This window comes from Hemitrygon akajei, chromosome 8 (assembly GCF_048418815.1).
Source record: "Hemitrygon akajei chromosome 8, sHemAka1.3, whole genome shotgun sequence".
NCBI classification, from domain to species: Eukaryota; Metazoa; Chordata; class Chondrichthyes; order Myliobatiformes; family Dasyatidae; genus Hemitrygon; species Hemitrygon akajei.
The window spans coordinates 95,463,151-95,476,068 of NC_133131.1; the positions used below are offsets into that span (position 1 = coordinate 95,463,151).

Sequence of the window (12,918 nt, forward strand, 5' to 3'; positions counted from 1 at the left end):
AAAATTTAAATGTTGCACAAGCAGGCTAACAGCATATAGATACTGTTGGTTTCAATTATAACAAAACTCTCTCAATATCTGGAAGATGCTGATAAGAGCAAGATTGTAGATGAAGACATGTGGGACAAGGTACAAATGGATCCTGAGGTGATTGTAGAGTAAATGTAGATATTGGTTAAAATAATGTAATGGTAGAAGTGTTGGTTGAATCATTTTGACCGAACTCATCCATGCTTGAGTGCCTTCATGAGCTAGTCTATTTGTCCACGTGACCAATTTTTCTCTTTAAGATTTCCCATCCACGAATCAGTCCAGAGGTCTTTTAAATATTGTAAATTTACCTGCTTCTATCACTTCCTCTGTATCAGTTAGTTCCATATCCCACTGTGTGTAAAAACTGCCCCTCGTCCTCTTTAAATCTTGCCCTTCTCAACTTAAAATTGTACCCTCTCGCCTTAGACTAGCCTGGGGAATAAAATCTGACTATCTACCTAATCTATGCCCCTCATTCAATAAAACTCTATAGAATTATCCTTCAGTCTATTTCACTCCCAGGAAAACAGTCCTAGCCTATCCAATCTCTCCCTGCAACTCAAGCACTCCAGTCCTGTCAACACCTTCTGAATTTTTCTGCGCTGTTTCTAGTTTACTCACATGCTTCCTAAGTTGTACATTAAGAGGATTTGAAATTTTTGACATGCTTCCTACAACAACCAGAATTGCTCACAATATAAAAGGTAGCAAATAATTTATTTGCAAATCCATTATTTGGGGATCTGCCAAGGCCAGAATATATTGCCCATCCTCAAATACTCTTAAACTGAGTGACTTACAATGCCTTGAAAAAGTACTCAGCCTCCACAACCATTTTCACATTTTACTGTCTCATCTTCTAAGTTTAAAATATATTGAAGTAGGATTTTTGAGGTTATCTACAAAACATTGTGCATCATGTGACATCAAAAGAAAAATTCCAAAACGTGTCAACAAATCTACTAAATATAAAACAGCAAAATAGTGAGGCTGAAAATTGGTAATTACTATGCTAACTTTCCTCAGCTGCAATATACATATTATCTTACCAACTCACCCAATTTGTTGATGTACAAATTTGGAGGATCACCTGCTTTCAATGAATTCATAAGAATAAATACCCCCTTTCTCTCAGGTCCTGCAGTATGATAAATTTTCAACAGACCAAACCAAAATGAAGATTTGAATGAAACACTGAAGACAAGTCAGAAAAATGATAATAGAGAAACACAAATCTGGGGAAGAATAGAAGACCATCAGAAAGGCACCAAACATGCTTCGGAGCTCAGTGCAGCCCATCGTAAAAAAATGGAAAAAATATGAAACCACAGCCACACTGCCCATGTCAGGCCGCCCCTCTAAACTAAGTCACCAGAGAAGAATGGTACTTGCAAGAGAGGTTACTGTGACATCAACAGTCACTCTGAGTGAGTCAATGGTTGCAACTGGAGACGAAGCTCCACAATCTCCAAGAGCTTGCACAAAAAGGGTATTTATGGAAGAATGGCAAGGAAGAAGCCCTGGCTAAAAAAAAAACCTGCCCATAAAGAATTTGCAAACCATCACTTAGAAGATACCATAAAGACGTAGAAGAAAATCTTGTGGACGAGACTAAAGTTGAACTTTTTGTCCTCAGTGCTAAGCAGTATGTATGGCGTAAATCTAATACTGTCCATCAGCTAGGTAGCCCTACCCCTACTGTAAAGTATGGTGAATGTAGCATCATGCTATGGGGATGCTTTTCAGCAGCATAGGCTGGAAATCTGGTCAGAAATGATGAAAAGGTGAATGCCACTAAATACATAGAGATCCTGGATTAAAACCTGTTGGACTCCGCCAGAAAGCTTAAATTGAAGAGGAAGTTCATCGTTCAGCAGGACAACAGCCCAAAGCACACTGTCAGAGTAACCATGGAGTAGCTTCAATTGTCATTGAGTGGCCTAGTCAGAGTCCTGACCTTAACTTGATCAAACATCTCTGGCAAGACCTCAAGATTGCTGTCCAAGACTGCTCCCCAACTAACCTGGCACAGCTTGAGCAATTTTGCAAAGAGGAATGGGCAAATCTTGCTCCATCACATTGTTCAAAACTAATAGAGACTTACCCAAAAAGATTACTAGCTGTAATAGCTGCAAGAGGTAGTTCAACTAAGTACTGAGCAAAGGGGGTTGAATACTTTTCATCTGCTGACATTTGAGTTTTTGAATATTTAATTTTTCATGCTTTATAATTTTCCCTGCTTTTTGGGCTCTACTGTGAAAAAAGGAGCAAGTGATTTTCAAATAAAAATTCTCTGGAAATTGAACAAAATCCCTGGTTGTAATATTCATTTATATGAACAAAGGGTTGGGGGCTGAATACCTTTTCAAGGCACTGTAACAGGTCATTCCAGACAGCATTTTAAAAACTACATTAGCAGATCTAAAAATGCACAAGGACAACAGTTTTCCTCTCCTGAAGGACATTAGTGAAGTGGATAGAGTTTCCCAACAATCTAGTGGTTTTGCAATCATCATTATTAATGCTGTGGTGGAACTTGAATTTAGGATCACTGGTATATGTTTCTGAATTACACATCAGGTAATTTAACCACAATACTTCTCACTAAAATTATTGCTTTGTCTTCAACTAAAAAATGTTGAGGGAAAAAAAGAGAACAAAAGATACAACACAGCTATAAAATAACTGGTAGAAATATTAAAAGAGAGTGAGAAATAATAAACACTCACAGTTACACAGTATTGTAGGTGCGCCTGAAGAGCATCAATGCATGTGTATACAGGGCGGTGAGATTATGTTGACTATCTATTTATCCTATACTGCATCATGTAAATTTTATGAATCCTCTAAAATAAAGACATGTTGGTCTAGGACAGTTCAAACCCGTCTTTTCTCTTTTGATGATGACCAAAATCTGACTGCAATAGGTATTAATTGATTTGCCTTATTATATTTCTGCATGGTCTTTTACTTCATGCACATTCAATTGCTACACTATGTTGCAGAATGATCAATCCCATCACAAAGAAAATTCGACAGTAAACAATACAAGTCAAATGCCTTTAAATAAATCAAGTTTAAAATCTACGTATGCATTTATTATTATGACAGAGGACCGCTCTTTGTTTAAGCTTTTCAAAGCAGTAATGGGAAAGAAAGAGGGGTTTATAAGGGGCAGCCCGCATTTCAGAACGCTGGCTGTATCTCACGTACTCCGTTGTATAGGTTGAGGAAGGCACCTCGACCCCAGGGAAACACAAAAGCAATAGCGAGGACTGACAGACACCGCCAAACTAGGCGCGCACTGACCGCCCCGACGAGCTGCCTGCAACTGCGTGTGTGTGGCTCACAGGTAGTAAGGCTAACAATGACAGTAGCACACTAGCCGGTCCTTTTCGTAGGAACCGCTCCGGGCCCGGCAACGTTGGTCTTCGGCTGCACGAAGACGGCTGGCGCCGAGCTGAGGAGCAGGGAACGGGCACTGCTCTCCTCCCCGGACCACCCACCCCTGTTCCATCCCTTCCCGCAACCTCACCTCCGTAGCTCCGGTTGATCCCGTGGCCAGCAGTTAAGATCAGCACGAAGCTGATGGCGAGCAGCTTGGCGTTCTTGATGTTGAAGTGTTGATTAATCTCCCGCCTGCCCATCGCGTAGGCCTGCGCCGCCATCTTGGCTCCTCCATGACAACCAAGTGCTAGCCGAGCTCTTACAGAAGCTGGAACAAGAGAGCAGAAGAGGCGGGACTTGAGTATATCAGAGGGGAGGAGCAGGGGGTTACGCTGAACTAAAGGTTAGATAGAAGGGAGGGAGCTGGGGCGGGGACACATTGAATTTAAAGCATGGAGCTGGGTTAGGGGTTTGTCCCTACCTTATCTGCAACATAAATAACTTGGTCTCTCTCTTTCATAGTTCTGATATCCGAAACGTAAACTCTGTTTATCTTTTCTAAATCATAGATATTGCCTGATCCACAGAGCTTCCAGCATTTTACTTCTTAAATTTCAGATTTGCAGCACCCGCCAATATTGAGAGGTGGTGCGGGTTCCGAATAGCGAAGAGGCGTGACTTACTATAATAGAGGGTGAGGAGAACCCTTAGAAGTGGAAGAATAATCACTACCCAGTCCTTCAAGATTAATTCTCCCCCAAAAACGTCCAATTCTATTTACTAGTGATTGTGGATGCTGGAATTTAAAGTTGGAGGAACATCTGGTTCTTCTTTCAAAATTATTTTAGATTCCTGACCTGCCACCAATACAAACAGTTCCTGATTTTGTTTTCATCTTGTCTAAGCTTTTGATGGCTTTGAACACATAAAATCATTTCTCTTCCTTGCCTGCTCCAAGAAGGATTGTTCATGCATCTTTAATTTATCAGTTACACTGAAGTTTCTCAGTCTTGTGAATTTCTTGCACTTCCTTAATTGGGAATGACAGAGTAGATGCAGGGCCAGTGTTTTCCCTCTGGCTGAGGTGTTTAGAACCATGGGTTAGAATGTCAAGATAAGAGAATGGACTGTGGAGGTTCGGTCTCTGATATATTAAAGATAAAAATTGAAAGATTCTTGCATACTAAGATGGTCAAGAAATGTGAGATCTGTACAAAAAATCAAATATGAAATGACAGACAGAGGCAAAAGTTAATATGGCTTTTGCTACTTCTGCTTCTTGTTTCATTCCTGTGGTGACCAGAATTAGAAGTATTAGTTTAGACAAAGTGTAATCAGTGCTTTATAGATTTTCAAAATAATCACCCTGCTCTATTTCCATTTGTAACATCCAGCATTCAGCACAGTTTTCTAAACAATTACTTTCTCAATCTATCTCCTAGCTCTAAATACTTATAAGAACATAAGAAATAGGAGCAGGGGTTGGCCATCTGGCCCATTGAGCCTGCTCTGCGATTCAGTAAGATCATGGCTGATCTGGCCATGGACTCATCTCCACCTACCTACCTTTTCCCCATAACCCTTAATTCCTCTGCTATGCTTAAATCTATCCAACCTTGTCTTAGATATACTTTCAGAGGTAGCCTCCACTGCTTCATTGGGCAGAGAATTCCACAAATTCACCACTCTGTGGGAAATGCGGTGCATGTGGAAGGGCATCTAGGACATCACCAATTACAAGACAACATCACCTGACTGCAGGTGATGCCTCCCTCCCAGAGGGGCTGAATAACTTCTACGCCCGGTTTGAGGCGGAAAATGATGTGGCGGCGATTAAGTCCACCCCTCCTACAAATGACCAGGTGCTGTGTCTCACCGTGGCCGACGTGAGAAGAACCCTGTGCAGGGTCAAAGCACGGAAGGCTGCTGGACCAGACAACATCCTTGGTAAAGTGCCAGAGGATGTGCAGACCAGCTAGCAGATGTTCTCACCGACACCTTCAACATCTCCCTAAGCAGCACCACCATTCCAACATGCTTCAAGGCCACCACCATCGTCCCCGTGCCGAAGAAATCTTCAGTATCCTGCCTAAATGACTACCGTCCCATTGCACTTACATCCGTCATCATGAAGTGTTTCGAGAGGCTCGTCATGAGGCATATCAAGAAACTGCTGCCCCCCTCACTGGACCCCCTGCAGTTTTCATAGCGTCCCAACCACTCAACAGATGACGCCATTGCCACCACCCTCCACCTGGCCCTAACCCACCTGGACAAAAAAGACACGTACGTTCAGATGCTGTTCATAGACTTCAGTTCAGCATTCAACACAATTATCCCTCAGAAACTTATTGGAAAGCTGAGACTACTGGACCTGAACACCTCCCTCTGCAACTGGATCCTAGACTTACCATCACACTGAGCACAGGGGCTCCCCAGGGTTGTGTGCTCAATCCACTGCTGTTCACTCTGCTGACCCATGACTGTGCTACAACACACAGCTCAAACCATATCATCAAGTTTGCTGATGACACGACCGTGGTGGGTCTCATCAGCAAGAATGACGAGTCAGCTTACAGAGAGGAGGTGCAGCGGCTAATGGACTGGTGCAGAGCCAACAACCTGTCTCTTAATATGAACAAAACAAAAGAGATGGTTGTTGACTTCAGGAGGGCACGGAGCAACCACTCCCCACTGAACATCGATGATCTCACGACCAGACTATGTAACAGTTTCTTCCCCCAAGCTATCAGACTCCTCAATACCCCAAGCCTGGACTGACACTTTGCCCTACTGTCCTGTTTATTATTTATTGTAAATGCCTGCACTTTTCTGTGCACTTTATGCAGTCCTGTGTAGGTCTGTAGTCTAGTGTAGCTTTCTCTGTGTTGTTTTTTTATTACGTAGTTCAGTCTAGTTTTTTTGTACTGTGTCGTGTAACACCATGGTCCTGAAAAACGTTGTCTCATTTTTACTATGCACTGTACCAGCAGTTATGGTTGAAATGACAATAAAAGTGACTTGACTTGACTTGAAAAGCAATTCCTCCTCATCTCTGTCCTAAATCTACTCCATCAAATCTTGAGGCTATGTCCCCTAGTTCTAGTCTCACCTACCAGTAGAAATAACTTTCCTGCCTTTATCTTATCTTCCTTTCATAATTTTTTATGTTTCTTGAATATCTCCTCATTTTTGTAAATGAGTACAGTCCCACATGACTCAATCTCTCTTCATAGTCTAACCCCGTTTTCTCTGGAATCAACCTGGTGAACCTCCTCTGCACCACCTCCAAAGCCAGTATATTCTTCCTCAATTAAGGAGACCAGAACTGCATGCAGTACTCCAGGTGTGACCTCACCAGTGCCCTGTACAGTTGTAGCATAACCTCCCTGCTCTTAAACCCCTCTAGCAGTGAAGAACAACCTTCCATTTGCTTTCTTCATAGCCTGCTGCACCTGCAAACTATGCACAAGCATTCCCAAGTCCCTCTGCACAGCAGCATGCTGCAATGTTTTACCATTTAAGTAATGATCTGGTCTTCCATTCTTTCTTCCAAAGTGGATGACCTCACAATTACCAGCATTGTACCCCATCTGCCAGACTCTTGCCCACCCACTTAACCTATCTATATCTCTCTGCAGCCTCTCCATATCTTTTGCACAATTTGCTTTTCCACTCAATTTAGTGTCATCAGCAGATTTAGATACATTACGCTCGGTCCCCTCTTCCAGATCGTTAATGTATATCATGAACAGTTGTGTGCCCAGCACCGACCCCTGTGGCACACTGCACACTTCTGACTACCAACCAGAGTAACATCCATGTATCCCAACTCTCTGCTTTCTATTAGTTAACCAATCCTCTATCCATGCTAATACATCACCCCAACTCTATACATCCTTATTTCATGGATAAGTCTTTTATGCAACACCTTATCGAACACCTTCTGGAAATACAAGAATATAACATCCGTCTGTTCCCCTCTATTCACTATGTTCGTTATATTGTATCCTCAAAGAACTCCAGTAAGTTTGTCAAACGGGATCTGCCTTTGTTGAATCCATGCTGCATATGCCTGATGGATCCATTTCTTTCCAGATACCTCGCTGTTTCTTCTTTAGTGATAACTTCAAGATTCAAGATTCAAAAACTTTATTGTCATTCCAACCATACATACATCAGCTCTGCAGGGCAGAATGAGACAGCATTTCCCAGGGGCAAGTGCAATCATAACATAACAAACACAACAATAAATAGTAAAACACAACAGCCACATGTCGGTTAAAATCAAGTTATAAGTATCCATATGTTAAAAGTGTTTACAAGCAGAGTCAGGCAGAGCAGCTACTTAGCAGTCTGACTGCTTGTGGGAGGAAGCTGTTCAGTAGCCTTGTGGTTTTTGTTTTGATGCTCCTGTAATGTTTGCCTGATGACAGAAGAACAAACAGTTTATGTAGAGGGTGTGAGGGGTCTTTAATGAGGTACCGTGTCTTCTGGAGGCATCGACTCTGAAAGAGGTCTTGGATAGAAGGTAGGGAGACCCCAATAACCTTCTCTGCTCCCCTAACCACTTTCTGCAAGGCTTTTTTGTTGGCAGCACTGCAGCTGGAGTACCAGGTTGTGATGCAAAAGGTCAGCACACTCTCAACCACGCCTCTGTAGAATGTAGTTAAGATGTTAGTGGGGAGTGATGCTTGTTTAAGTTTCCTCAGAAAGTGCAATCTCTGCTGGGCCTGTTTCACAATCCCAGTGGTGTTCCTGGACCAGGTGAGATTGTCCGAGATCTGCACCCCAAGGAACTTGATGTTTTCCACTCTCTCCACTGTGGAGCTGCTGATGCTGAGGGGTGTGTGCTCAGGCTGAGACCGTCTGAAATCAAGCATTTTCCCAACTACAGATGTTAAACTAACTGGGCTATAGTTACCTGCCTTTTGCTACATCCCTTTTTGAACAGTAGTGTGACATTTGTCATCTTCCAATCTGCTGGGACCTACCCAGAGTATAGAGAATTTTGGTAAATTATCACCAAAGCCTTGACTATACCTTATGCCATTTCTTTCAGTACCCTGGGATGCATTCCATCAGGACCAGGGGACTTGTCTATCTTCAGGCCCACAAGTTTGCTCAGCACTACCTCTTTCATGTTAGCTATTGTATCAACATGCTCACCTCCCATCACATCCATAACATCTCTCTTTAGCATGTTAGATGTGTCCTCCATCATGAAGACCGACACAAAATAGTCATTCAAAGCCTCGGCCATTTCCTCATTACCCAATATCAATTCCCCTTTCTCATTCTCCAAGGGACCTACATTCACTTCACCTACCCTTTTCTGCTTTATATAATTATAAAATCTTTTACTATCCAGTTTTATATTTTGTGCTAGTTTACATTCAAAATCTATCTTCCCTATATTGCTCACTTAGTGGTTCTTTGTCACTTTTTAAAGTTTTCCCAGTCTTCCAGTTTCTCACTACTCTTGGCAACTTCCTACGCATGAGTTTTTAGTTTAATGCCGTCTTTCATTTCCTTAGTTATCCAAGGCTGGCCCTCCCCACCCTTACTGTCCTTACTTCTAACTGGAATATACTTCTGTTGAGCACCATGAAAAATCTCTTTGAAAGTCTTCTGCTGTTCCTCAACCGTCCCACCATATACCCTGTGTTCCCAGTTACAATAACCAAATCCTCCTTCATCCCATTGTAGTCTCAATTGTTTAGGCATAATACACTGGTTTTAGATCAAACTATTGCACTCTCCATTTGTATAAGAAACTCAATCATACTGTGATCACTCTTTCCAAGTGTGTACATATACATCTGTCTCTACAACCTTTTAGAATTATACTCTTGGTCTCTTTTGGGTTTTTTTTGTTGCACTGTTTTAACATTGTGTTAAATTTCATCTGGCTATCCCAGTAGCCATTTTGTACTTGCATTCCCTTAATCTCCATCGCTATGAACTACTCTTCCAAGGTTTATATCTTCTATAAAAGGTGTGAAATCCATTTAAATCAAAATCTTCAATATACATCAAGAAAAGCACAATATTAATCCTTGGGAAACAATAATACACTTCCTTCCGGCAGCCCATCAACTCAACTCCGATTCCTTTCACTAGTCAGTTTTATATTTGTGTGGTCTCTGTCCTTTTTTGGGCTAAAATTTGCTTTAAGTGTTATTATTGTAACTTTCTCAAACTTCTTTTGGAGGTGTATAGACATACTAGCCACAATACCCTAATCAACCTGTTGCCTTATTTAAAAAAAAAGTTTGTCAAGCAAAATTTACCTCTGACAAGCAAGACTGGCTTTTGTTTAATATTCAGTATTTGTCCAAATGTCTATAGATTGAAGCTCTAGTTCAGCACCCTTAGGACCTGACTGGTGTCAGACCACAGAAATTGCCCTGATCATCCCTGTCTGAGCAAGAGAACAGTTATCGTTAACCCTGGGTCGCTTAAGGGTTCCAAGAAGATCTGGTAATCTGGAGTTTCCTTAAGTAGGAAAAGTTGTTGCAAAAGGTGCAACATTGAAGTTAGTTATCTACAGATTAGTGCAGAACATACTATTTTTCCATCTTAAGTTGAATTAGTTGATTTGTGCAGATCTGTTCTGCAGATTTAAGTGACCGGATTTGACGGACCACAGAATCCTGAACTGGAGAATTTAATTTGGTAAAATCTTATCTCTGAGTTCAACAGCTTTTCTGTGATCAATGTTGAAGTGACTGGCCCTCAAAGTCAACTTCTAGTTTATTGTTTTATGTCCAAGTAATGTACACATATGTACAACTGCAATGAAAACCTTACTTGGAGCAATGTCAAAGCCACATTGAATCAGATAAGCAGAATTCACAAGAAAAATACAAAATAAACAATTTTACACAAGAAGGAATATAATTAGAACAAAAAATGTCCACTTTTGGCAAACTTTCACTGGGAAGTTGGGCAGAGTGGTAGCAGGTGAAATTTAATCCAGAAAACTGTTAGATAACACATTTTGAGAAGTTACATTTGAAAGGCTCACTACCCCATGAGAGAAGAAATGAGGCACCTCTTTGATTGAAAATAGTCACAACTGTGGCACCTGAGATCTTTTGATGTTCTCTCTTCTTTCCAAAATAGAAATGACATAGAGTTCCAGCACATTTTAGTGTTCATTTGCCCCTTCTACTGAATGGTTGGTCTACTAATATATGCTCTAAAATTGTTAATGAAAATTATTTTAATTAAATAAAGAAATAATTTTATTTGTACCTTTAAATAGATTTGAATCATTTTTGCAATTATTTGTCACTGTTTTTAATTTGCAGATCACATTTTCTTTCACTGTGCATCATAAATCAGAATTCGTTATCAGACATCCCACCTCTCCCAGAAGTTCCGGGAGTCTCCCGCAAATTGATATCGGCTCCCTGACACCCGCAAATGATATACAATGTCCCGGAAATCGATTTTTGGGAGAGCAACAGCGGGGAGTGGGAGCGGGGAGTTTAACAAGCGTCATTCGTTCATTAGCAGAGCTAACATTATTTAAGCTATCTGGCTAGCTGCTAAGGAGCCACTCTGTTGCAGATATCCCACCTCTCCTGGGAGTCTCCCGCAAATTGATGGTGCTACCTCCCTGAAAAGAGTTTTTACAGGGTGGGATGTCTGCTTTATAGTTTTATGTAATGGCTGGAAAGGGGTAGGGGACACTGGGAATGTGATCTGGGAGCCATGGGGGTGGTAACCCAAAAATATTTGGGAACCACTGAACTAGAAGATGGGCCACACCAGAGGACAACTTGAAAGTCTGGCCCGGAATAGAGGAATGGTAAACTGCTGTCAGCAGCCAATGTCCCAGTAGAGTTGATGAGCTTAAGAGGAAGAAGAAGAGTTTGGTTAATCCCAATGTTGTGCAGGTTGGTGGGCCAGTGTAAAATGCTCTTAGCATATAGATGAGTGGTAGGGAAGCTGAGAAGGTTAATGAGAGTATGGAGAAAATATTTTTAAAAACATATTAAGGCAGGATTGGAGTAAATGGATGATTGATGGTGGATACATACTTAGAAGGCCATGACTCTGTGGTTCATTTGTCTTATTGTGGTGTGATTACAGAGACTGCAGGTGGGATCAACCTGTACTTGGCAGATGGGACTAGAGTAGAAATCAAACCAAACAGTACCAGTTTGTTGGTTAACCTAGACCTAGACCAGAAGCAGGTCCACACTGCACCAGGAGGGTAGGCTGCTGGAGAGTAGGAATATATTCAACCACATAGAGAGTTGTTCCCTTTCAGTGAGAGAATACATTAGAGAAGGATTGAATCAGTGAGATATACAGATACACCAAGAAGATCAGAAAGAGGAATGGAAAAATAGGATGTCATGTAAGTAATTACAACAGGCTAGAGAAAAGCGGCAGTTTGGAACTCATAATCCATCTCAATCATCAGGGACAAAGCGCAACACACTAGAAGGATCAAAAATCCAGCTAGAAAGAATGCACAGAACCAAACTCATTCTAAAACAAAATATGTTTAAATTTATCTTCCTTTTTAAAAATAACATTACTGGCCATTAATCGTAGAGTAATTACTCACTATCAAGCTAAACTACTTCAAAACAATCTGTACTATATTTACAATTTAAAACATTCAAAAATGCACTACAGTCAATCTAGAAAATTTTATTTACCTCCCCATGATGGTAATTTCTGTTCTGTTGCTGTACTGCTGGAGTTTGAGTCCATTTATCGGAGATTCTGACAAGACTGCAAGAGGTACGAAGCAGCAGGTGTCTGCGCAAGTGAATTCAAATGGAAATAAACCTTCCCTTTCACTTTCTGTCCAAGTTACATACCTTCCTGTATAGGTGTGGTTGAGGTGCAGTCAGGATTCTTTCTACACTCTTAAAGGGACAGTGACACAATATTGCTGTAGAGGCAACTAACCAGAAAGCTATATAGCAATGTCACAATCAGGTTTATTATCACCGACATGTGTCGTGAAATTTGTTCACTTAGCAGCAGCAGTTCAATGCAATACGTAATATAGAAGAAGAAAAGAATAATAATAATAAATAAATAAATAAATAAATAAATTACAGTATATCTACAATGAATAAAAAATAATATATTGAATGTATATTGAATTAAAAACCATACAAAACATAAATAATATATATTGAAAAAGTGAGACTGTGTTGACGGGTTTAATGTCCATTTAGGAATCCGATGGCAGAGGGGAAGAAGCTTTTCCTGAATCGCTGAGTGTGTACCTACAGGCTTCTGTACCTCCTTCCTGATGGTATCAGTGAGAAAAGAGTATGCCCTGGGTGCTCGGTGTCCTTAATAGTAATGGACACTGCCTTTCTGAGACACGGCTCCTTGAAGATGTCCTGGTATTTTGCAGGTTAGTACCCAAGATGGAGCTGACTAAATTTACGACTCTCTGCAGCTTCTTTTGTTCCTGTGCAGCAGTTCCTCCCACCCCCCCCCCCCCCTGCATATCAG

General features: G+C 41.1%; 1 protein-coding gene across 1 annotated transcript in view; it reads right to left on the reverse strand.

The window, feature by feature from the left end:
* Nucleotides 1-12,218, reverse strand: part of casd1 (CAS1 domain containing 1) — a 100,925-nt gene extending 88,707 nt beyond the window's left edge. Inside the window, exons 1-2 of the mRNA XM_073054206.1 lie at nucleotides 12,102-12,218; nucleotides 3,569-3,748 (exon numbers count right to left, since the gene is read on the reverse strand). Coding sequence (XP_072910307.1) covers nucleotides 3,569-3,748; nucleotides 12,102-12,156 — 235 coding nt within the window. The 5' untranslated portion in view covers nucleotides 12,157-12,218. The remainder of the gene's footprint in view (nucleotides 1-3,568; nucleotides 3,749-12,101) is intronic.
* Nucleotides 12,219-12,918: the final 700 nt, after the last annotated feature.